Below are 26,586 nucleotides of genomic sequence, written 5' to 3'. Positions count from 1 at the left end.
ATGGCTAGTGCCTGTGCAGCTGTGACACTAAAAAACTGACTAATTGTTTTAGGCAATGCCATTCATGTCTACAGTGCAATCCTATTTACATCTGCTCTGAAGTCCTGTGGATGTCAATGGGGTTTACTTCCAGGTGTTAGGTTTTAAGACAGCAGCCTTAGGCAAACAAGGAAAATGTGGGTTGAATCTTCAGTGAAGAAGTGTTGGAGACTTGATTCCCTTTGTTCATTTTTTTTATAATAAATGTTTATTAGTTTTCAATTACATTCCAATAATAGCCTCATTATAACAATGCCAATTTATAATACAATTATCATAACCAACAATTCAAATACTAAATTACCTTATTTAATTAAGGTGGCCCCCTGTGTTCTAGATTTGTTGACTTCCTAATTTTATTTATTTCTGTGTTCTAAAATCTTATTAGTTTCAGTTATATTCCGGTCATAATAGTCATCCCTTACACAACAACTGCAATATTAATGACTTCTATTCGTGTTGACACATTAAATGATTACTAAAGCTTCATGTGAGGAACTAAAACTATATCATTGTTCTTTCCTGTGTGTGGCAATTATTCAGTCCATGATGTTTCTTCCTGTTCTTGTAAGATGTTATGTCTTTCTTTCCCCCCGATTGTTGCTGTCCTGCATCATTCCATGGGCGGAGCTGATATCCCTTTGCTTCAGTTTTTGATTACAGAATTAGCAGCATTACAAGTGTAAAACTCCATAATGGCAATTTTCAGTTATGATAGTATTGTGTAATTGTAGTCATCCAGTGTTTGATAACAGCACTGTAATTCGTACTCCATGACTGAAGAATGAAAATGTTTCAGAATTAAAACTACTACTTTTTTAACAGGTGAATGTGCGTAATGGAATGACCCTTCATGATTGTCTCATGAAAGCACTCAAAGTCAGAGGCCTGCAGCCGGAATGCTGTGCTGTTTTTAGATTACTTAATGAACACAAAGGGTAAGAATTGAAATACTACGTTTTATGAAACCATTCAAGCAGTTCCTTCCCATAGTGTTCCCTGTATTTTGTTTGCTTCACATTTATAATGTTCAGTGATTCAAACAGTACAAAATCACAAAGGGCACACCAACCAAAGTTGGTGTTGCATAGATTCAAATGGAGAGAATTCAATATAAGCTTAACTGTTCTATTGAAGTCAGCGGGAATGCAAAGAATTTAAAGTGGCTGCATTGTCCTAAGTGAAATCAATTATTGTTTTGCTTATTCTAAGTGAAATCAATTGTTTTGCTTATTCTGAACTTTGAAGGAAATAAAGCTAGAATTTTCTTCAGTTCATAGATGTAGCTATTTTTATATTATACTTGTAGAGTGTTATCTTTTTAGGTTTAGCTAAAATGTTGGAAAGTTTTATCTGCTCGAATATAAATTTCAGTTTGGATAATCTCATTTTATCCTGTGAACCGCCCTGAAATTTATGGACAAAGGGCGGTATAAGACTTAATGCGCTTTTTATAGGGCCAGGGGTCTACTGTTTTTAAGTACCAAATGATTCTTTAACAAGTTGAGGGAGTGAAGGTAACTTAATTGACTTCACACTACTGATGGCTGGTATAGAACGCTGTGTTAAGCCACAGTCCTGGATCAGTTATTTGTGAGATTTTATTTTTGCCCTTGAATCTGTTAATTTCAGACAACTTTAGGGCTCAAATCCATTATACAACTTCCATATCATTAAGGCCGCCATTAAAATTTTGGTATCTACGTCTTTCTTTTATTTTGAATGTTGCCACTTATTAAACTAGTGTGTGTTCACACACATTTCAGGTAGCTCCGAACTTTTAAGCGATTTGGTTTCAAGACTATTGGTTAAAAGTTTAAAAACTGGTAGCTTTTTTGTTCTCCTACACTTTGAAAATTGAATTCATTCAGCATATTCTCTCCCCACCTTTTCAGTAAAAAAGCACGGCTGGATTGGGGTACAGATGCTGCATCCTTGATTGGAGAGGAATTGCAAGTGGATTTCCTGGATCATGTTCCACTTACGACACACAATTTTGTATGTTGATCTCTTTTGTATGTACAAAATATTTGGAAATACCTCATGGGAGTACAGCTGACAAGACTATAAGAAATTATACAGCAGTAGTGCTCAAAAGGTTTCATAATACTTTGACCTCAAAACAGCACACAAAGCAAGTGTTGCAATATATCTAAGTGTTCTTACCTTTCCAATCTTGGCAGAAAATCAACGATGTTTTTAAAAGCAGTCTAGACCCTTAGGGCATTGTCTTCCCCAACCTAGTCCCCTCCAAATGTGTTTTTTTTTTGACAAAATCCCATTAGCCAGCATGGCCATTGATGATGGAAATGGTAGTCCAAAACATACAGAGGGCATTGGGTTGGCAAAGACTGCCTCAGTTAACATCCTTTAGCTTGTTCTTTTGTTGCCCCTGTGGCAGTAGACACTGAGGTATTCTTCTGAGATCAGGAATCCAAATGCTTGGAGGTCAAGACTAAAAGCATCTCCTTTCTTGGCCTGGTTCACACATCATGGTAAACCTAACTGTGCCTGTACTGTGAATGAGCAAACACGCTAGTGTTCAAAGCATGCCTGTCCTGCTCCTCCCTTCCCCAAGTCAGAAGGAAACAAAGCACAGCGCTTTTTTAGTGCTGTGTGTTTTGCCTCTCTCTAAACAAACCGCAAGAGGGATAAATAAAGCATAAGTGCTGGTTCATACACTAAACTAGTGCCGGGGGCTGTTTCCTGCAGGACGGGTGAGTAGAGTTGAGCAGCACACACCAGCATATTTGCTTGTTTACAGCAAGATGTAGTTTGGTTTGCCCATGACATATGAAGTGGTCCACTATGGAATATAATGAGAGGGGAGGAGAGCAAGAGTAACACTGTGAGCGAATGCACTTGCCTCTACTGTCTAAATTGGGAGGGAGAACTAAGGGGTTAAGGAACAGTTTTCATGGAGAAGGTGAGTTTTAATTAGGAGATTGAGTGCGCTTTCTGCTTCTATGGACTTGAACTATAAATGTAGTTCTCTGATCAAATAACACTGTGGCTACAAAAGCTGCTCGTTTAAACTTACCCAAATGCCAGGTTTTGGTTCCTTTCTAGTCTAATCTAATGTATATGGTTGCAAGTGAAAATAAAGCAATTTCTGAAAATGTGAATAATCTGAATTCTCCCCCCCCCAAAAAAAAGTTTCTGCTGAAATCACCTGTGTTTTGAAAACTAAAATATATTAATACTGGCTGTTTGTGAGACAGTATATTTTGAGCAAAGCATGTTTAAAGCTATAGCTTTATTCATAAAAGTTAATTCCAGTGGTAAAATGTGAAATAGTTAATGATAATGTGGTAACAAGCAATTTGGAACAAATATGTAAAAAGCTTCATAAATTGGCTACCTCATACAAACTTAGATACAAAATTTATTTTCCAGGCACGGAAGACCTTTCTAAAGCTTGCATACTGTGACATCTGCCAGAAGTTTTTACTAAATGGATTCCGGTGTCAAACCTGCGGTTATAAATTCCATGAACACTGCAGCACAAAAGTTCCTACCATGTGTGTGGACTGGAGCAACATCCGGCAACTCTTGTAAGAGTTATTTTTAACCTTAAAAAAAATAAAAATGGAGCTATTTTAAAATTAGAATAAATGCACTGGTTCAAACATAAAGGCCTATTGCATTTAGTAAAAATCTGCTTATTTTTTTCTTTTTTGCTCAGCTGCATGCTTTTGATTTCAGATTGTTTCCACACCCAAATGTTGGTGATACTGGTGTCCCTGCGCTACCTCCCTTAACGACTCGGCGAATGCGGGAGTCCGTGTCCAGGATGCCTGTTAAGTGAGTTGAACTTTGGTTTTTGTTGTGTTTTGCTATACAGTTGTATCTTGGATCTCGAACACCCTGGAACTTGGACGTTTTGGCTCCTGAACGCTGCAAAGTGAATGGTCCAGTTTGCGAAAGTTCTTTTGGAACCCCAATGTCCGACGGGGCTTCTGCGGCTTCTGATTGGCTGCAGGAGCTTCTTGCAGCCAATCAGAAGCTGTGATTTGGTTTTCGGACGTTTTGGAAGTCGAACGGAATTCCAGAACGGATTCCGTTCAGCGTCCAAGGTACGACTGAAATTCATAATGGTAGTGCTGTAATAGCCTGGATAGCAATGTGCAAAAGCAGCTTGGTGTGAATATCTTCGATGAAACTCTCCTTACTGCATGCTAAGCACCAAGGGTTAGTGTTTTACAAGTTAAAATGCTATTAGTATATTAATATTTTAGTTATTATTTTTTAAATAGGGCCTATCCACATACATTTATGGTTTGGCTGTCCTGTGTGTCGTGTACTTGGACCCCTCCCTCACTTCCTGGTCTCTGCGTGGCATAGTTGGCTGTAGCAAGCAGATTAGCAAACTGTGTTTCATGTGGTCCTCTTCTAAAGGAGACCTGGAAGACCATTTCAAGCAATGGTCTTAAATCTGGGTTTGGAGAGCCAGGGCAAACCAAACCAAAGTTTGCTTGAACCCAGGATTCAGACAGGGAGCTGGATAGTGTGAAGTCAGGACAGGGTGCGGTAACCTCAGTGCTTGGACTTAACAACCAGACCTGTTAGTATTGTGTCAAAACCATTCCATAGTTGGGAAACCTTCATCCAATAGGTTTATTTAATGATAGCTAATTCTTTCCTATAATCATCCTCACATCTGAAGGCAAGCTAAGTGCCTGCTTATGGGATGGACAACATTATGCGGAGATTTTGCGAAGCCTCCTCACTTTGCAACTGCATTCTTAGTAGTAATTTGGAACAGCTCTTAATGATGGCAAATTGAACAACATTTAACAAACTGATCTGGTTTGATATTTTGGTTTAGAGATAGCTCTTAAACCGCAGTTTCTCAGTTTGGGTGCATGGGAAATCATTGTTTTAAGAAGCCAGGAAAGCTTTGCCAAAGTCAGGCGCAGAAGTGGGAGGAAATGACTGGAGGGATGAGATGGAAGAGTGTGGGCACATACATGCTTGGTTCCCAGTCCATTTAAACTCTGGTTTGTTCAACTGAGATAGCTACATCTGAACCAGACTAATCTGATCATATATTAATTTTATTTCAAGAGAAGTAGACTCTACAGCAGTGATATCTCCTAGAGAACAGCTTTTCTGATGCTTAACAATGAATCACCATTTCCTAGTAGCAGAAATGAAAAATGTTTGTTTCCATCCTTTAGTTCTCAACACAGATATTCTACACCTCATGCCTTCACATTCAGCACATCAAATCCATCTCCCGAGGGCTCCCTTTCTCAAAGACAGAGATCTACATCAACACCAAACGTCCACATGGTCAGCACAACTATGCCCGTGGATAACCGAATAATTGAGGTATTCCTATTTCTGGGTATTTATCCAGTTGTTTCTGAATTGCATATTGGTTTAATACTTACTGCAGGTTATAATAGCCGCATTCCTGCTTTCATAGAACACATTAGTTTGCCAAACCGCAGTTCTCAGCTGATGTTCTAACTCCCCATAGTTTGTTACCAATTCTTTACTATGATTTGAAGGATCAGAGAACAGGATGCTTGTAGACAGTATGTGACCAACTTAGTGACATGTCATTATTTCTGTTTCTATCACCTTTACTAATCAGTTAATATTTCCATAAAAGTATGGCTTGTTCAAAGTTAACCCAGTTAAAACAGAGAGTTTATGTGCTACAAAATATGGCAATTTACAGTATCTCACTGAATAGAACAAAAGATCCACTCAGCTCTCCTTAAACAGATTTCTTTTTAATATCAAGATCTTGAGGGTTCATTTGTGTGCAGTCCCCCCCCCCTTTATAAGCAGTAATTTTCATTTGGCTTTTTATATTGCTTTTCTTCTCCTACTACAGAGACAGTATGGCAGGATAGTAGGTGACAGCATGACGAATATGTTCTTGATAGCTTGTAGCACATTAGGTGTTGTAAGTAGTGATGGATAGACTCACTCAAATTTAGGTCAGAGTCAAACTGACCCCAAATCAAGCTATGCTTTATCCTCAGTTTAAGGCTCCATCACTCTTCCAATGTGACAAGCCTGAGGCACCTCCTCTGCCTCTTACCTCCTTCCTCAAAATTTATTTCATCATCCTAGTAAGTTCCATGAATCCTTGTGCCGGGGATGCTTCCATGGCAGTGCTAAAATTCTAATGGGAGCACTAAATTGAGACTTTTCTGCCCCAGCTTGCTGGTAAATCAGAACAGAAAAGAAAGTGGCAGCTCGTTACAAGGGATGGTATTAAGCTAAGCACTTTAAGATCTGGACCCAAACTGTAATGGGCTTGGGGGTTCCTGAGCTGGGAAACATCATTACTGAACGTCCCCTACCCCTGTTTTTGAACTTTGGAGCTTATCACTAGTTTGAAGACAAAAATCACTTGGTAGAGCCATTAAAGCTTTCATGGTAAAGTTCTTTTCCAGGAATTTTTAGAGAGCCACCCTACATTATTGGAGTTCCCTTGTTGGTCCAGCTGGCTTTCAGTGTGCCAGAAAGCAAACACCATTTTGCAGCTGAAGTTTTGTAATGTGGTAACACTCTTTTTATCAGGGATGTGTATCCCATGATTGCACAGTTGTGTGATATCTCAGAAAGTGGATCAGAGTAGCCTTCACCAGTGTATAGTCCTCCAGATGTTGTTTGACTACAACTCTCATAACCCCCAGCTACTGTGGCCATTTAGAGGGCAAGGCTGGTTTAGGGCATGAAATTCAGCAAGTGCTGAGTTTAAGGCTGCAGATACTGACTGAGTGACTCGGAATGGTGAGAAGCTGAGCAAGGGAAGGATTTGAGTGCTTATGATAGCTTTTGACCTTTCTCATTGATAGTAGAAGAAATTGTGCAAAGTAAGATGGGTATATGCAAATTTGATTTATATATGCAAATATAGTTTTATTTGTATAAATTTTGTTACCTGGCTGCAGAATTCTGGTGTTCATTGCCTCGTTTATAAGAATCATAAAATCTGTAGCCCGTAGCTTTCTGTTCTCCCACTTTAATTTATTGGATGTTTTGATAGGATGAGTGGGATGAACTTTATTTTGGGCTCCCAATGATTCTTATGTAAATGCTTACCTTTTAGCATGGTTTAGGTTTTTGATAGTGGCAATACCTTTAGTATCTCAAGCCAGGCTAGGAAATATTCCCTGGAATTGTGTTTTGAGTTGGAGAGAAGAAAACCATGGTTGTTGTTGTTGCTGCATCTCAGGCTCCTGAGTCCTAGAGTTCTCTTTTTGAATTTTACCCTAGAATAGTGAACCCTTTGTATAAAATGGCATCTAGCGTCTTGTTGAATTGCAGATCTGTTTGATTAGATTATCTCTGCTTGGATCAGTATCGGGTATAATCAGATTCTCTATACATCTGCCTTGTAGAGATTAAAATCTCATAGCCCCTCTTGAACTGTTCTTTTCTTGTGAGCCTACTTATGGCAGAACTGGAATACTATCAAGTTTTGAAAATGCGGAGAGATGATTTAGAAAACTTTCCCTGGAGCATATTTCATGGTTGGTGGAATGTCTGCCTGCCTAACCTCAAGAGCATTCTTGCATCAGGTTTAATCTGCAGTTCCTATATAAAATAACATTCACATGGCTAATGTGTTAACTCTCTTTTCTTTCAAGTTGTCTTCTTTCCTTGTTGTTACTACTTTCCTTTTTAGCAGCTGAAAACTTTTTTTTTACTACTTCCTCTGTTCTTTTCTTATTTCTCATTGCTTTGAATTAGAATAACAGCCTGAATGCTTCTCCCAGGTCCTGGTGCAGACGATTCTGTTTAAGGGGAAGAGTAGGTATTATCTGGATGCCTTTGCTTTCTTCAGTTAACAGGATTGCTAAGAGAGTTGGCCAAATTAGTGTGAGTTAAATAACTGTAGCTTAACAGTTGCATTTGGAAAGACCAGTGTGGCATGTTTGTTTAGTTCTAGTACTAAAACCCAGAGTTCGTAATACAAAATAGAACTTGCACTACACAGATGAAGCTTTCAGTGGTACAGAGCAAAATCCATAGCTTCTGGAGTAAACCTGTTCCTTTTAGCTTTGCTCTCATGGATGTGGTTGTATGTTAAAATGATAAGTGGGCATGCTGGTTGAATATTTTTATTATAAAAAACTCAGAAATGTCATTTTTTAAACTGCTTTTTTAGGGTTGGTGGATTATAGTGTGCTCCCAACAAGAAGCTACACAGACATCTGAATAGTTTAGCTTTATATAAAGCAAGCCTTCAGTAAATGAAGGCTTGTGATTATAGAAGAGAGCACAGAAGCAGTACTTCAAAAATACTTTGCCTGGTGGAGATGAGTACTTTATTTAAGTTGAAATTGGGGGATGAGGGAACACCCAGCTTTGAAATGCAGTGAATATTTTCTTCTTAGAAATTCAGGATTTGGATTGTGTTTTTTTAAAAAACAAAACAGAGGACAGCCTGTGCCTTTGTGGCCACATCCAAGCCACAGCAAGTGCATGAAAGTTCCTGTAAAGTCCACATTTTAGCTTAGCTGGCAGGGATCCAAAGGCCTATGTGCCAAATACCCCTGTGTGGGGATTTCCCCATCCTTCTCCCTTCCTGCTGAAGCCACTTGTGTCTCTGTAGAGCTGCTTCTGAAGGTCGGGAGACCCGTTGGAGCAGGATTTTATGTGGCAGAAGGAAATGCCAGCAGAAAGCACCACCCCACTTCTCTTGCGTGAGCACACAATTCTTGGGATTCCAGGAACTGTTCCCAATTGCCCATTTCCAAATGAACCTCCTTAGAATGAAAGGTGATGAGCAATTCTCACTGAGCTATACTTCTACAGGTGGTTTTATTCAGTGTTTCATCTTGCCCATCTTGACTAGAAATCTGTCTGAATCCTCATTATTTTTATTTTGTTGAACGTGCTTACATACTACTTTTCCTTCAGAGAGCTCTGAGTAGCTCAATTTGACTTCTAGACAGTTCACAGGGTGAGACCAGTTTAGCTTTGGCAGAAAAACTGCATTCTGGCTATTTTCTCACCTTTCTTTTGACCTTGCATTTTGCTTTGTGTCTTTCTATCCACTATACACAATCTGTGCATTGGATAATGCTGGACAAATGGGAACCATTCTAAAATTGCCTTATATCAGAGCTGTGCATGTTTACACAGGGTAGCATGTGTGGCATGCAGTGAGAGAAGGAGAAACGAGCTCAGCTGCAGCAGTGGTACAGTGGGGGCCGTGTGGATTTCCACTTTTACAGATTCAATTCATCGCTATGTTTAAATATGACCAGATGGAACTGGACTTGCTCTATATGTAGTAGGTTATGCAAAATACATGTTACACCACTAACTTGATTGGTTAATGGTGGCCTTTCATGAAATGTTAACTTGAATGCTCCTGTGAATACTTCAACGATTAATTCGACAACTTCATTTTAAAAGTGAGGCATACTTAAGTTTCCTTGCATTTTAAATGGCCAGCATCTCCAAATGTTGTGGTGGTTTGGTGTCTACAATTAAAGCTGCTGAGCCAGTTTCCCGTTAGTGAGAAATTTTCTGCTCTATTCCGCCTTCCAGAGCAATTATGCTGAAGTGTTGATACCTGTTCTTTTTGTTTCAGGATGCGATACGTAGTCACAGTGAATCTGGTGAGTGTTTCACTTAATAATATGTGGGATACTGGGAGGGCCACTTGGGAAGCTGCCTTATGTTGATTCAGACGATCTAGCTTAATGTGGTCTTCTCTGACTGGCAGCAGCTTTCCAGAGTTCCATCAGGAGGTCTTTCCCAGTCCTACCTGGAGATGCCAGGGATTGAACTTGGAACCTTCTGCAGGGAAAGCTTGTGCTCTGCCACTGAATTATGATGATTCATATTATGAACGTTTCTACATTAAAAAGTGCTTCCATGTTAGAATTAGCATGCAGCTGGGGCACAGAATATCATTGATGCAGTAAAACGGACTTAGGCTTTGCACAACATGGTGTCATACCAGTTCCCGCATGTTTTTCTTGCTTCTGATATGGGGGTTGTCTAATGTTAGTAAGCGTCTCTTTCATCTTTCTTCAAACATGCGAAGCGTCACCCTCAGCTATATCCGGAAGCCCCAACAATACAAGTCCAACAGGATGGTCCCAGCCCAAAACACCAGTTCCAGCCCCAAGAGAGAGAGCTGCAGGATGTAATTCGCAAGAAAAAAAAATCGTATGTATCAGGGTATTTACAGCCGGAAGATACTCAGAGTATACAACGTGATTTTCAAATTTATTACAGCTTGCAGCTGGATGTGTCGCTATGATTTGCATGTATTCTGTGTCATACCCTTTATGCTGCTGCCATAGCTGAATAGTGTGTGAGCTTCTAAAAGAAGTCCAAGTGTTTGTCAATGTTATTTTTCATGGAACTTTGAAGTGTCAGGCATAGCCCTACTGGCTTTAGCCCAAACGTAGCAGAGTTTTCCTGCACAGCGAGGAAGCTAGTCGCGGCGGTAATGACTAGTCAGCTAGACTCAGAATAACTATTTACAGGATTTATTAAAAGGAAAAAATAAAACCAGCAGAGTTTCTGCATACAAATAAAAGCAAAATAAACCCTCTCTTTCTCTCTCTCTCAAAACCATACACAGCACTTCTACTCCTAACAACACCTCACACCAAACTGAGCTAACAATCCCTTGATAACAGAGTTGAGTGCTGCTCGTTAACCAATCAGAGTGAGTAGTTTCTAGGTCAAGCAGACCTGGGCTTTCTGCCAAGAGTAAATTGACACCAGCTTGAGTTAATTGGTGAAGCTAGAATCTGCAAGTTTCCCACGAGAACCAATTAACAGAAACTGAACAATTTTACAGTCTTCACTAATGCCTTCACCCTGATTCTAAAAACAAACCCAGCGCAACTCTCCAGCAGGGGTGGCCTAACCTGTGGGCCTTCTCAGATGTTGCTAGACTACAATTTCCTTCATCTGTGACCATTGGGCGTGCCAGCTAAGGCTGATGGGAGTTGTGGTCTAGCAACATGGAGGGCCACGGGTTCCCCATCCTTAGTCTCCAATTTGCAATAGCACCTGCCTCCATATTACTCTGCTCAGTATCATAATACAGCACCTAGATCTTTACATCAGCCCCTTGAACCAGTAAAAAATTACAATTTCTGACTTTGTGTTGTTACAGCTGATAAGCTTTTATCTACTGGCACAGGAAGTATTAGAAACAGCCTGTTAGCATGGAGATGAGAATATGACCACATTTGTATAAGAGGGAAATCTGATTGTCATTAAATAGAAAAAAAAGTTATTGGGAGTGATGTTACGGCATAGATTATTTTCCAGCTGTACAACAGATTAAGAAATATACAGATGCCCATTCAGTCCTTAGTTTGCTTAAACATATTTCCTGTTGACATTTTGTTAAGTCTACAGTATAACTGTGTATGTACTGCGTAGTCAGATCTAGATTATTTCCAAATATCATTAATCATACTTGCGGCAAGCTTTAATCTGAACCTGTGAAACTTTGTTTCCAGGCCATGCTGTCTGTATTGTAAAAATTTACTTGCTTTCCAGAGACCTCGTGGACAGAGAGACTCAAATTATTATTGGGAAATAGAAGCAAGTGAAGTTATGCTCTCTACCAGAGTAGGGTCAGGTTCTTTTGGGACTGTTTACAAAGGCAAATGGCATGGTAAGTATCAAGTATTCCTACCACTCTTCTTGGAAAATATCAATATTAAAATTGTTTAACATAGTAAAAAATATATACATTTGGTCATGTGTACAGGTTTAATATTTTTGATTCATAGATATCTGATAAGAACTGATCCCATAATTATGTATGGGGCAGAGAACCCTTCATTCCAACTTTGGAACTGGGGTGGTGATGGGAATTGCTGCTCAGCTGCAGGAACAATCCCCTCTCTCCTCTGCAATTTTGTTTTTCCATTTTTATTTTTTGAAATATTGTCTCTGTCATTTTTTCTTCTTCAAGTGTTTATTGAATTTTTGTTACGTACAAAAACATGTTGCACCAAAAAAAAAGCAGGTAGGAAAAAAGATACTTTATAGAGTTGCAGAATGAAATAACAGCAACCCAGTACACCAAATTACAATCATGCTCATTCAGTTTCAAAATTGGGAGAAAGGCTGACCATATGTCCTGCCCATCAGGAGGTGGCATTGCACGCACCATGCTGAGCAAACTTTAGCAGCCACATTTCATCATCTTTTCCATTATCATGTTTACAGCAAATTATAAACAGCTCTTCCATTATTCTTATAAGGTGCGCTTGCATTGGTGGAAGGGAAGTGGGTATTTGGAAATAGTGGCCAAGATTCAAAGAACTACTTAGTGTACTCAAATGCTTGGTCCTGCCTTGTGGGGCGTTGTATGTTTTTCCTTTGAGCAGACCTCTGTGCCTCAGTGTAACCCTTTAGAAAGTTCCCCGGTTTACCATGTGATAATCAGGATGGGTGGGGGTGCCTACTGTCTGCCTTTGGGTTTTTCCACATGCAGACCATACTGCTGAAGCTCTGGTTCCTCCCTGCATGTAATTTGTGTACAGACATCAGTGGACTGCTTGTCATTGTTGTAAGAATGTTGGCATGGTGCTTGAGATACAATTGTTGTGTTATGTTTGCAGGAGACGTAGCAGTAAAGATATTAAAGGTGGTAGATCCAACCCCAGAGCAGTTTCAGGCCTTCAGAAATGAAGTGGCTGTGCTAAGGTAAGCCAACATGGTGACTTTAAAATGCTTGTCTAGTACTTTTATTAAGTTGACTCTTGTCTAAAGTGGCTGGATGCACAGACTCATTGTGTTTTCAGTAGAACGCTTTATTGTGTGAGGTTATCGCAAGGATAGTAAACTAAACAGAACTGAAAGATTTACCAGACTCTCATACTGCTGCCTCCAAATTGTAGACTATCCTGAGGCAGGGATGTTCAGTTTGTTAGCTTACAGTTCCTTGTTGGCTGGAACTGTGATCAATACTTGTCAAGGCTGGCCCTACCATTACGCAACATAAACCAACTGCCTCAGGTAGCAGATGTTGAGGGGAAGCAGCAGCCTCTTGGCTATTCCTCCTGTGCTCCCCACCCCCCAGTCATTCCTGACTCAAGTGCGGTGGAGGGTGCTATCATTTTACCAGTTTGGAGAAAGAGCCCGTTGTCAGCCCAGTCAGCTTCTGTGTATGGAATGTGAAGGGAGTGCCATCTTGTCCTTTGCCTCAGACAGCAAACTGTTTTGGGTCAGTCCTGCTTGTTAGTCCTCAAAGCTATTCACTGGGCAACAGACTGATGTAGAAGTGTGCACAAAGCACTCCTTTGCATGCAAAGGGAAGGATTTGCTGATTTACATCCCCGCCCCGATCCCCTTTCTGGCAGCAGCTGCTTGTGTCTCATGCCACATTAGAGGATATGCCAGCCTTCAGAACAGTGTTCCAGGGGGTTCTGCCTGACTAGCTGAAGAGGGACAGCTCCTCCCCCCCCCCGGCCCAACAGTTTATATTGGATGCTGCTCAAATTCATCTTCAAATCCAAGCAGGAAAGACTGCATCACCAAAATTCAAAGAGCCACATATGCACAGGGAAATTCAGGCTCATTCATTATTCTGTCATTAGTAAAAGACATTTATTTCTATAAATAGACGTTTCTCTTTCTCTGTTAAATTTACATCTGCCTGCAAAACCTTTGCTATAGAGAAAAGCAGTTGAGCTTCAGCTTGGGTTCAGAGGTACTAGTTTTTTGGAAAGCTTTGGATCAGAAGAAAAATCCACCCCTAAATCAATGGAGTTCTAAATTTCACATGTTTATTTAATTTACAAAGCTAAACATACACTCCATGTTCATATGTTGATTCCTATTTGTTTCTCTTAGGAAAACCCGGCATGTTAATATTTTGCTATTCATGGGCTACATGACTAAAGATAACCTGGCCATCGTCACACAGTGGTGTGAAGGAAGCAGTCTGTATAAACACCTGCATGTCCAGGAGACCAAGTTCCAGATGTTACAACGTATTGATATTGCAAGGCAGACGGCACAAGGAATGGAGTGAGTAATCTGGACTGAATCATTGTAGCTATGGAAGTGGTGTTGAGTGCTCCAAAGATGAAATAGTGCTAGAGAAAATCAAGGCAGTGCTGTCTTGGGTCTAGGCAGATCTTGATAGTGCCTGTAAAACTTGAAATATAAAAACACCGGGCAATCTTCCAGAGAGAGATTACAAAGATGTTTTCCTGATATACAAAAATAGCACTGTCTGATTCTAAATTGATAAAATGAAAGCTTTCTAGCTACAGTAGATAACTACTGAGGAAATGATAATCTTCATTGTGTTTGATTAAGGATGTAGTTTGTTGCTTTGAAACTTGACGTTTGACATGTAAATATGTTCACATTTTTATGTCTCAAATTTTGTTTACAGCTACTTACATGCGAAGAATATAATACACAGAGATATGAAATCGAATAGTATCCTTTTCTTACTGGGTGGAATTCTGATGGCCTGCCATCATTAGATCAATATGGAACATGGGGCATAGTATTTCTAGTTTGTTCTGATGATTAAGTGATATGAAGACATGTTAGTTAATAGCAATATTGAAGGTTACTTCTGCATTCGTTAGCTGTCTTTCGTTTGCAGATCTGAGTTGAAAACTGGGGCTGTTTTCAAGATCTCTAAATTCATAACACATAATTTTATTTTATTGTTTAAAAACCAAACCTTATAATGTATGGTCTGCATTCTTTACAGGTCCTGTCTCTGGAAAGCTCAATGTCCTTTGAAGCTTTCAGTGGATAGGACTCTATAAAGTGCAGCGGATACACGGAAACTTAATTAAAAGAAACCAAATTGTGTGTTTTGAGAGAACTTAAAAATAGTAAGCAGTCTGCTGATGGACTCAAGTACCTCCCTTTTACCTATAGTTGGAAGTTCAGTGCTGAGAGTAATAAAAATCTGGGGAGTGGGGAAGGTGTGGGAGAAAAAAGGATGTACCTAGGCACCTTACCACCTTCCTTTTAATACCAAATATTTTACAATATATTTATAAACCTGGTTGGTCACTGTGAGAACAAGGTGATGGACTAGATGAGCCATTGGCCTGATCCAGTCTGATCCATCTTGTGTTCTTAAAACACATTCATTAAAAACTAGTGTAGAATATCTTCTGGAAACAGGCCTGGATGCAAGGATGACTGTGTTTGGTAACTGAAGTGACTGTCCATGTGTGTTCCTTAAGAGTTATGTAGATATATTTCTTCATGAAGACCGCACAGTAAAGATTGGAGACTTTGGGCTGGCAACAGTCAAATCTAGGTGGAGTGGTTCCCAGCAGGTAGAACAACCTACTGGATCCGTTCTCTGGATGGTAAGTGACTTACAACGGAGCTGTTGCTTGTAGCTGGTCTGACATTAAAGTTATTCCTTTTAACTTTTGTTTTTAATGTGCAGTATATGACAAAAACATGTTTCTTATCCTTTAATCCAGGGATGGGGAACCTTTGGATTGCTTTTGGGCTACAATTTCCATTATCCCTGACTGCTGGCCGGGGATGAGGACAGTGGAATGCAGCAATATCTAGAAAGCCAAAAGTTCCTCATCCTTGCTTAAATACCAGAGAACTAGCATACAGTACTGCTATTCTACAATTGGCATGGCTGCTTCCTGTGTTGCAAAAGAAGGTGTATATCTATGTGTGCTTTTAGAGCTGCAGTTTTCTTTTTAACATGGAAGGGGGTTTGAGTGGGTAGGTGCTGCAGATAGGTTTTTTGACTAGGCTTCAGGATACACGGCCTTTCAAAACAAATTAGGGTTTGTTATGAGAATGAGCCTGTGTGAACCTCAGGGTTCCTTCCCCCACCCAAGGTCTTAACCAGAGGTGGCATGCCAAACGCATATGCTTTTGAACTAACCACGGATTCCCATTACAGTGGTACCTCGGGTTACATACGCTTCAGGTTACAGACTCTGCTAACCCAGAAATAGTGCTTCAGGTTAAGAACTTTGCTTCAGGATGAGAACAGAAATCGTGCTCCGGCAGCGGGAGGCCCCATTAGCTAAAGTGGTGCTTCAGGTTAAGAACAGTTTCAGGTTAATAACGGACCTCCAGAACGAATTAAGTACTTAACCTGAGGTACCACTGTACACCCAAAGTTCGGGAACTTTAGTTAGTTAAAAGAAGCCAGGATATCAAGCTGAGCATGGAAGCTTTTGATCTCCTTTGTATGTAGGAAGGTGGGGGGGGGGGCGCAGCGGGAGCAAGGAAGTCAGATGTGTGCAGGCTCATTCTTGTAATGACAAACCATAGTTACTTCTTGTTTCTGTACTAGGCCAATGTCTATATTAAGTTTTTAAGAAGCTGAGGCTGCAGCCTGGTGGTGGTGAGATACGACTGCAGTTCTGCCACCTCACCCAGGGCCCTGCTGGCCTCAAGCTGACAGCATGGAAATGAGGGCAGAGGAACGATCATGTGTTCCATTGTATTTTCCCTGATTTAAAAACCCCCACATTTTTCATTCGATTGTTTCCAATGCCAATTTGAATGTTTGAGGAAATAAATTTAATGCAGTGGCTTAATTCTGTTTTTTATTGTGGCCTTAATGCCGTCAGACTGTTTTCTTTTTCCCTCCATGTATGAATTCTTAATCTGTTTTTTTTTATATAAAAAAAAGGCACCAGAAGTGATTCGAATGCAGGATAGCAATCCATTCAGTTTCCAATCAGATGTGTATTCTTATGGAATTGTACTCTATGAACTGATGACCGGAGAGCTACCTTATTCCCATATTAACAACAGAGACCAGGTGAGAAACGATCATTTTTTAAATGCAATGCATTGTATTTCCAAATTTATTATTTTCAGGGTTTCTGGATTTTATTTCAAAGGCTACGGAGCAAAGAACCATGTAATTTATATTCCACCTCATCCAGTCTGCTGCGAAGATGGTAAATTATAAAAGTAGATCTTGGCTTGTGTGTATCTAAGCAGCAGGGCATCCCATATAAAAGCTTTTGCAGAGGGTATCTGTTTGCAGTAACATTGAAAAGTCAGTATAACATCATATATACTTTGCCCAAACTGCTTGTTTGCTATGCAGTGTTTGTTAGCACTAGGCTGGTCGGAATGTTGAGTCAGAGTTCTAGAGGACTGAAAAAAAATCTACATTGTTAACACTTGATACAGGGGTCAGTTTGTCAACTAATTCCCTTGTGAAATCTGGGTTGTGTGTTCTTGGAGTTCCCATTGGTCTCCAAGGATCTGTGTCTTCTCAAGGGTTGGGCTGAGCGTTAGGAAAGCCTTAACCTGAGGATCGAAGGCAGGATAGGCTAACACTGCTTGTGAACTCTCCCTTCATTGTTTCTTAAGCCTGTCTGCCCAGATGGAAATAATTGTTATATGCTAGATGAAAGAAGTGCCTTGAACTTTAAAGTAATATGACATGCTAAAGTGGAAAGCACAAGGTTCCTAACTGGTCTAGTAGCTGTAGTGCGTGCTCAGTGCTACCTTAGAGGCAGTTACCACTCACTGTGGCAAGTGTGGCACTACCCTCTGGTGATGGGCAATTAGCCTTCTGCCAAACTTTGAAGCTGCAGATGTGTCTCAGCAGTTGTATGGTGGTCCTAGCCCTCTCCCAGCACTGAAGTTGGTAAGGATGCTGGGAGTGGTTAGGCAGCCAAATCGGCAATCCCACCCCCTTTTTTATCATGGGGCAGCAAAGGGGAACTGCTGTTTGGCAATGCCAAGCATTGGGTGAAGTTGGAACACCTGTTTTTCTCACAGAAAAGGTTGGAGGCTTCATGGTTGATTTAGAAGGCTGCAGAAAGCTCTGATTGTGCGGTGAGCCTCCCCCCACAAGGAGAAGCTGCTTACTGCATAGATGACCCTTCTGAAAGTGCAACGGGAACATGGTAGAAGGGCTGAGTCCAACAAGTGCCTCTCCACTTTCTCCCTCACAGGATTATGGTGGTGGTGGGTGCTTGGAAAGGCTTCTGGGGCTGGCTTCTCAACTTAAGAGATAAATAGAGCCATTAGAAGGTTACACGTTTGTTTCTTGTAAGTCAACTACTTTGGAAGCACTGGGGAAGAAGATACAATGACATGTGCTATAATTTGTACTAAATTAGATAAAATGGCCTGTTTATCACAATGCAGATCCCTCACCAGTCTGCAGGAGGTTCCCATCTGGCAAGCAGCTTCCATGTGCGTATATTCTTTCTTGGGCCAGAATGTATTTGGCAATTAATTTTGGTAGTTGGCAGTGAGTGAGGGGGGTCTTGAGAATATGGGAAGTTTCCTTAAACCAAGCCAGGCCAGTGAGCCATCTAACCATAGCCCTTCCGATTGTCGGACAGAAGTCTTTCCCAGCCCTCCATGGTATCACTTATGAGTGATGTCCCCTTCCCCCTTGAAACCACATGCAGCTGCCCTCCATATTTCCATGAGAACAGTGAATAGTTTACATTAAAACTATTTTCAACGTAGCTGCTGCCTCTCTAAACTTCTAAGGTTTGCTTGTTTGCCTATTCTCAGATCATTTTCATGGTTGGTCGTGGCTATGCATCACCAGACCTCAGCAAACTCTACAAAAACTGCCCCAAAGCTATGAAGAGACTCGTAGCAGATTGTGTGAAGAAAGTCAGGGATGAAAGGCCTCTCTTCCCCCAGGTAAGAATTAAGTTTGATTTTAGAGCTTTACAAAACGAATAAACTTATGTGTGTGTGTTTGAATAAAGCAAGAGACAGAGAGAACATGTTGGTTCAAATAGTGAAAAATAATGGGGAAACTAATCTCTCAAACTGCAGGCAAGAGAATATTTTTATTACTTTATTTTATTACCTTTTTACTCCATAGAAGTCAAGATTAGAGCGCATGGTTCACTTCACACCTCATAATTTATCCTTGCAAACAGCCCTGTGAAGTAGGCTAGGGTAAAAGAGAGTGACTGGTCCAAGGGAACTCAGTGAGTTCCATGGCTGAATTACGAGAGAGAGAGAGAGAGAGAGAGAGAGAGAGAGAGAGAGAGAGAAGAGAATATTCTAGAGAAAGAGACACACACATAGGCATGCAGACATGCCTACATGTGCCTATGCATGCACAAAGACAGGTATAACTATAGGTATGTATTAACTTAACCCAACAACACCCTCCTCACACACAGAAACAGATCCCACTGCAGCCAACCAAAGGCGATCAACCACACCCTAGGCCTCCCCAACCTCTCCCACCATCAAGGAAACATAGCAAAGGAATAGAAAGAGAACCTCCTCAAGTGACACTGACACAAAAACCCCACACATACACGAAGTAAAAGAATATAGGCTTTACCACCCCAACCCTTTCTCCCGCCCCCCTTCTTTTCTTCCCAACCCTATGCTGCATATAACACCAATGTTTCACGACAAAAGTAACTGATCTTGTAGAAAACACAACCTGAAGAAAAATACAAAGCATGTGCTTTTGTAAACGAGGAAAATCTTTAATAATTAAAAACAAAAACCTATAGGTATGTATTTATTGAATATATGTACTGCTTATCGGATGGACTTCACAAAGTAGTTTACATAGAATTATTTTTTAAAATAAGTGTCGATAGAAATTATATGATGAAAGAGGAAGGACAAACAACTGTCATTGCAGAGGCTGCCTCTTTTTCTTCTCCGTTCCTCTTGATTCTTCAGACGTCCCTCAGGTGGGGAGTGGGGAGAGAGGTCTCCATGGGGAGCTAGAGGCTGGCAGCTTCCTAACCCATTTCTGCAGCTTTCTCTCCTCCACTTGGGGCAAGATGGACACATTATACAGCTGTGTCTATATAACATTATATATGATTTAATATATACAAGAGAAGGGTAATAAAATACATAAACAACAAGACAGATACAAATTTTACCCTTCTCTTATGTATATATCTGCATTTATGAGAGAGAGGGTGGCGGGGAGAGAGGCATATTATGTTTAATCGTTCTCACACACATACATAAATAAATTATAGAAAGAAAGACAGATTTATATCTCTGTTTATCTGTTTCCTGAAAGACACTAAAATTCTCAATTTTATGTTTCTTGGTATTTCCTGCTTCTGATAAGACCAAAATGTTTCATTAGTGGGAGATAATGAAACAGTTTTCCAGATAACCATGTTCACTTTTCTTTACTGTTTTTCAGTAATGCTGAGATACTATAATTTGATTTTTTTAAGAATGTATTTTAAAACTGGGTATTTGTGTTGTAGCGTTGTCACTCCCAAGCTATTGCCAGGAACCTGTGGGTATCCCTGCACATAGGTTTGTGCTTTGGGTGTGTAATGTGAGCCACTCACGCTTTTCACAAGGCAGAAAATAAACGCTGTCCTGTCTGCTCTCTATTTTATAAACAGGAAATGGTCACAGGGAAGTGGGTGGGGCTGGCAAGAGCTTTCACGAAATTTGCACTTGTAGCTTTGTCTAGACCTAGGAAGTTGTCAGTACTGTAATTAAGATAGTCTTGCACAGAAATTGGACAGGCCGTTATAATTTCCTCTCCCCCCCCCCTTTCCCCTCTTTACTTTAGATATTGTCTTCCATTGAATTGCTGCAGCATTCTTTACCCAAAATCAACCGAAGTGCTTCAGAACCTTCTCTGCATCGTGCAACTCACACCCAGGACATCAATTCGTGCACGTTGACTTCGACAAGGCTACCTGTGTTTTAGGAGATTGTTGCGCGCTGCCCACTGCTCTCCAGTAACATTTCTAGCAGTTGTGCTTTTGAATGCCTCAGTCTACAGGATTGCAGAGCCAGCAATGGGATTCAGCTGGATGCCAGTTTTGAGAATGAGCTGCTATGAATTTCTACCGTTCTAATCCTACAGGGACAAAAAACTCCACGTTGCCTTTTTCTATAGGTTATCATATTGAAATAGTTAAGAGACAGTATACAAGAGGTCCTATTACTATTTTTTATAGATGCACTTGAGCCTTACTTTATCCCATATGCAAAAAAAAGGAAAAAGGAAAAAAAAAGAAAACAGGTTTCTTTGAAATTGCATTATGCTGAATAGACTGGTATTTTTCTATAGCAAAATAATAGCTTAGCATTTGAGGAAAGTCAATGCAGATGGTGCTGTTCTTCTGATATTCTAAGACTTTGTGCCATTCAGGCTGGAGGAATTTTAACTAAAATGATCATCATCCACAAAGAAGACTTAAGGGAAGAGGGGAATTCAAGCTCTGGAAAGTTTCCACTTCTAAGCATTTCTCAAGATCATGAAACGTTAAACACCAATATTAAGTCAACACAAAACAGTTTTGCACATGTGGAAAATACTAATTTTGAGGCAAGGAATATATTATAACTAGTACTGTCCAGAGAAGGAAGCTAGCACAATCTTCCTACAATCATCTAACAGTAACATAAGAAGCTTGTTGGGTACTTCGGACTTGTTTCTTGCGGCGCTCTGAGGGTCCTGTGAGAAACTATAGTTTTTTGGGAGGAGAAGAAATAAGTAATTCTGTTAGTAAATTTCTGCAAAATAAAGTCTGTTTTGAAACTTTTTTTCCTGAGATGCACTATAAAGAAACTTGGCATATACAGGTTTTCCCTTGCTGATTTGGGTTTTAACTTTGTTTTCATTGCCCCTAGGAGAAAAGCATTTATTGTAAACACAGGTTCTTCTGATTATCTTATTTTAATAAAATAAATTAAATTTAAGTTTGTCATTCAGTCGGTTTTTTAACCGATGTTCCACATTTGATGTGTGTGCACCATGTTCTTAAATGTGTGTATTATGTAGCTGTGATGCCCTGTCTGCAATATCTAGTACACTATGTGCATGAAAGCAAAGAAAATACTGGAGCGATTCCCCTCTAAAATACCATTTTGGAAAGAACTGTAGAGCTATTAACTGTGTATTAACTGAGAGCGAGTGTGGTGTAGTGGTTAAGAGCGGTAGTCACGTAATCTGGGAAACCGGGTTCGTGTCTCCACTCCTCCACATGCAGCTGCTGGGTGACCTTGGGCCAGTCACACTTCTGTGAAGTCTCTCAGCCCCACTCACCTCACAGAGTGTTTGTTGTGGGGGAGGAAGGGAAAGGAGAATGTTAGCCGCTTTGAGACTCCTGAAGGGGAGTGAAAGGCGGGATATCAAATCCAAACTCTTCTTCTTCTTCTTCTGTATTTCCTCGCACCGTTATATTCTCTGAAGAATGTGCTTTGTAGCTCCAGCAGCCTTTTGAGGGATCTTTAGATGTGATGCAGTTTTCAAGAACATGTTTATCACTTTCAGGCACAGCAAAGTGTCCCTTGGAGATGTAGGTAAGCTGTTTTTTGACCCACAGACCCATATTTCCCATATTGAACCATCATCACTGTAAGTGTAGGTGTGCATCTTCAGTTGTGGGTTGCTCTCAGATAAATACATTTAGTTCACCACACATCCAGCAAATCCTTACTATCTAGTTCCACATGGATTTTGCTACATAGTGATGGAAAGACCCACTTTACAGAGAAAGAAGAAATCATGCAAATTCATCCTCTGCCTCTTGTCCACAGGCCTGGAATTGAAGTTACCGAGTTCACTCAAGAGCCAGGCTAGATATGATATTAAATGCTTGTAGCATCAGCTGGGTGAACACTTGATAATTATTAGAATTGTGAAGGGGAATTTGACCCTTCCCCTGAAGCTAGCATTTCCCGGGGGGGCGGAATCTATACTGGCTGTGTTACTGTACTATAAAATCTATAGACATGTAGTTTGGCCCTCAGGTGACTCCTAGGGGTGGTTCGTAGAGGTGACATAGTCAAATCTGCAGATTCTTTGGAACAGGATTAAGATTTTTTAAAGGCGATTTGACAATCCCGTGTGTAATAAATGAGGGTGTTAGATCACTGGTTGCCTGATCTTACACAGTATCATGTTAGAATAAAAAAATTCCTTCCAGTAGCACCTTAAAGACCAACTAAGTTAGTTCTTGGTATGAGCTTTCGTGTGCATGCACACTTCTTCAGATACACACTGAAGTATGTATCTGAAGTGTGTATCTGAAGTATGCAGATACTTCAGTATGAAGAAGTGTGCATGCACACGAAAGCTCATACCAAGAACTAACTTAGTTGGTCTTTAAGGTGCTACTGGAAGGAATTTTTTTATTTTGACTATGGCAGACCAACACGGCTACCTATCTACTACTAGTATCATGTTAGGCAACTCAGTAGGAAATTGTATACAAGTTGTATGCAGTAGGCTTTATTTCTTTTTAAGGCATAAAGGAGGTCAGTTACTCAGGAAGTAGTGATGAATGAAAACTGCTCAGGGATTAAGAGTGAGAGGTAACTTTCTGATTGATAATCCATGCAAAGGTAAGGAACGTCATTTCCTGGGGTTGCGTTGCATCACTGCTAACGTAATTTCAGTTGTGCCTTTCAGCTTGCACTCTCCTTAATAGTATTAAGTTCGGTATGCAAAGACTGGCTTCCATTTTGTAGCTGTCCTTGTTCCAATGTTCCTTTGCTGTTCATAAACACTTGCTGTCACTTTCCATGTGCTGCTTACAAGCCTCTGCCATTTGTAGTGCCTGCTGAGCTGTTCAGTTCTTCTGATCAGCTGCAGCTGAAATGACACCCAGGAACTGAAAAGCACCCCTGCTTTCCAAGGAACTCCCACCCTTTCTGTAATTCATATTTTCTGCTGCATATTCAAAAATGTCCCCTACAATGAATGTATTCAGGTGCCACAATAGCTGTACTGCAGTGGCCTTGAATGCTTGGCACTTTTGTATTCACTATCGTAATGCAAATATTGGGTGAGTTACATTTATTTCTGGAGTTAAGCTAATGCATTTTGTGTGCTTTTAGGGTTTCAGGAGTAAACAATGGAGAGGGTAAGCATGTGCACAGCGTCCAAATCCTAAACAGGGTTAGGTGTACTTAAGTCTGTTGATTTTCAAATTCTTTCTGTTATTCCTCGCTGCTGGCACTTGTTTTTGCCCAGTATTGTAATGAACATGCATTATACAGTTATAAGACTTATACAGTTTGAAGTCTGGATTTGTTGGTGTTTTACATTACCATTACAGCATCAGAAAAGTGTACCTGGTAAAGTGCATTTTCTGATCAAACTTCATACGTTAAGTGAACAATGACTGAAGTATAGTGCATGAAAAACAAGCTTTTTTCAGTATGTATTTTCTGCCTTCTCCTCATACCTTGGGCTCGATCCTTATTTATGGGGCAATCATAACCATGTCTACTCATTAGTATATCCTGTTGACCTCATTGGAACTTACTCCCAGGTAAGTGGGTTTAGAGTTGCAGCCTTAGTCATTCTTAGAGTAGATGCTTTTGAACTGTACAGTCCATATTGTGGGTTGAGTTGTGGCATTCTGGAATGAATTCTTCTGGGTTTCTTTGGAGATGTCCACGTGGATTCATTTGCTTTACAGTCTAGACTACATTCTGAGCACAACTGCTTTAACTTTAGCCCCATTATTTAGTGGCTAAACAATAATGGGCTAAAGCTGAAGTGCAGTTAGCATGCAATGTGAGCACAGCATGGTATGCCAGGTGCAATAGTTGACCCATGAAACTTCCATTACATATTTGATGTAAAGAGTACTGAGATACTGTGTAAAACTGCTTTCAACACTAGTATAAAAGTACACAGTTTAAGCAAAGAGTTAGTGTGCTTCCACATGACTACACGAGTGCCTTAACTTCGGCATCCTTTAAGGAGGAAACACGTTCTCTACCCATAAGATGGTGTGTTGGATTTAGATACTTTCTCTAAGGATGGGGAGATAAGGAAAGCATTGGTTTGTGCCCCTTAGCAAATACTGATTTAGCTTCATTTAAATATATAATGTAGAAGCAAAAACTGAAAATGCAGTTCCTTCAGGTTTTGGAAGTTGGAGGTGTAATGTGAGAATTTGAAGAGTTAGCAGAAGCAGACTGGGCAAAGCCTGCTTCATCTTCTTGAAACCCTACTGGCTCCTGTCCAAGCTAAAATTACTGCCTGCTTTAAGCTTTTAGTTTCTCCTCTCCAGTGCAAGTCATAGGCATGCCACTCAAAAAAGATACTTAAAGCAACAGTCTGGCATGTTTCCAGTTTTAGAAATGCAATCTGAAATTTAAACCCACCCATGTTCTACATAAATGTAAGTGGAAGCGTAATTCATTCTGCAAATGCACTGCACCTTAAAACACTGCAGCGTGGTCTGGCTTAGCTAGAAATGAATGCTATTTTTATAGCAATTATGGGATTCATTTTGCCTCGTTTGCTGGTAAAGTAACTTTCTTTAAAGCTATTCCCAACCTTGTTAGGGAGCAATGCCAGTACATTTTACACTGTAGGAATAACATTTTCCATAGTAACAAGCCAGATTAGTCTTGTTGACCCACTGCTGTATATGGATGGTGGGAGTCCTGGTGTAGCTCTGGGTGGCCGTTATCTCCTACTCCTTGTCCAATAAAATAAGGATAGTCTAGGTGCAGCTGACATTTAGTAACATTAAATCCATGCATTTATTCAGTTTTAATATAGTGGCACTTAACAATTAGCTGTGTAATAAATTGTAGCTAGAGTAGATGGATCTGGCCTCCCAAGAAGCATTTTTTTTTTTGGGGGGGGAGGAAACCACACAATCACAGAAACAGAAATTGCTGCAGTTCTTGCCACTCTCCAAGAGGTAAGCTGCTGTTAACATTTTTCTCTCCTTCCCCCAAAAATGTCACTTCTGTAGATGCTGACCAAGCATTGCTTAATAGTCCCTTCCTGGAAAGGTGCTCAATTATGTGGTTGCCAATTTCAGTCTGATTGCAGACCTGGTTTTATCGTATTACCTTGATGGATGATCTGTGCAAGGAGGGGGTGCCCCTGCTCATTCTGGACCTTGCAGTGGCCTCTGATGGCATGTAATAAACCACCCTGAGATCTATGGGTATAGAGCAGTATACAGATTTAATAAATAATAAAAATAAAAATCAACCCTGATATCCTTCAAGACAAGCTCTGTAACTTGAAGGCGGTGTTTCAGTAGTTGTGCTTGTCTTGGACAGCTGCTCCCAGAAGACAGGGCAAGGGCTTTTACTGCTTGGCCCATCATGCCATTTATCCTATGTGCTTCTGTAGGGGTCCCCTGTATCCTTTCAGTATCTTCATGACGCCTCTTAAGTGAGCTGTGAACTCTTCTGCACAGTATTGACCTAGTTATACCCTTTTGAAGATCACTTGGAAATGGCAGATAGTTAAAAATGTGGGTTCCGACTGTTTTGGTAATAGAAACATATCTTGCAGGTGCATTGGTTTATTTCCAGGCACTATTCAAAGTATTAGTGCTCATCTTCCAAAGTCCTGGTGGATGCATTGGGCACCTAAAGGGATCACCTTTATATGGAAAAAGGTGGGCTACATTACTGAGTTTTCCAGCAGAGACTGGGTATGGATTTTAATAGAATATAGTCTAAGAGATGTACAGTGGCTTGAGTAGTATAGAAATCCCATAAGTGATATTTCTGTACCAAAGAGATGTTGCCTGCTCCATCTGCATGCAACTGCTGGCTTATTCTGACTGGACTTCCATTAGGAGTACAGTCAAATCAATGGTAGCACAGATTGATGCATTACTTTGT

At 40.3% G+C, this 26,586-nt stretch overlaps 1 protein-coding gene across 38 annotated transcripts in view; it reads left to right on the top strand.

Moving 5' to 3' along the window:
* Positions 1-21,672, top strand: part of RAF1 (Raf-1 proto-oncogene, serine/threonine kinase) — a 66,786-nt gene extending 45,114 nt beyond the window's left edge. For 11 of the 38 annotated variants that reach the window (XM_083488970.1, XM_083488960.1, XM_083488971.1 and 8 more), the window contains 17 exons: positions 865-977; positions 1,935-2,037; positions 3,436-3,593; positions 3,745-3,843; positions 5,220-5,373; positions 7,759-7,818; positions 9,611-9,638; positions 10,070-10,194; positions 11,551-11,668; positions 12,624-12,708; positions 13,858-14,034; positions 14,408-14,454; positions 15,235-15,353; positions 16,658-16,789; positions 18,139-18,186; positions 18,517-18,651; positions 20,534-21,672. In XM_083488970.1, the coding sequence (XP_083345096.1) occupies positions 865-977; positions 1,935-2,037; positions 3,436-3,593; positions 3,745-3,843; positions 5,220-5,373; positions 7,759-7,818; positions 9,611-9,638; positions 10,070-10,194; positions 11,551-11,668; positions 12,624-12,708; positions 13,858-14,034; positions 14,408-14,454; positions 15,235-15,353; positions 16,658-16,789; positions 18,139-18,186; positions 18,517-18,651; positions 20,534-20,674 (1,842 nt within the window). In that variant the 3' untranslated portion in view covers positions 20,675-21,672. The remainder of the gene's footprint in view (positions 1-864; positions 978-1,934; positions 2,038-3,435; positions 3,594-3,744; positions 3,844-5,219; positions 5,374-7,758; positions 7,819-9,610; positions 9,639-10,069; positions 10,195-11,550; positions 11,669-12,623; positions 12,709-13,857; positions 14,035-14,407; positions 14,455-15,234; positions 15,354-16,657; positions 16,790-18,138; positions 18,187-18,516; positions 18,652-20,533) is intronic. The other 27 variants (XM_083488961.1, XM_083488962.1, XM_083488966.1 and 24 more) reach the window with 3 other exon arrangements.
* The last annotated feature ends 4,914 nt before the right edge of the window (positions 21,673-26,586 follow it).

The sequence above is a fragment of the Podarcis liolepis genome (assembly GCF_965112155.1).
Source record: "Podarcis liolepis genome assembly, chromosome: 2".
Lineage (NCBI taxonomy): Eukaryota > Metazoa > Chordata > Lepidosauria > Squamata > Lacertidae > Podarcis > Podarcis liolepis.
The sequence above is the reverse complement of the archived record's forward strand: the minus strand, read 5'-3'. Positions and strand labels throughout refer to the sequence as shown.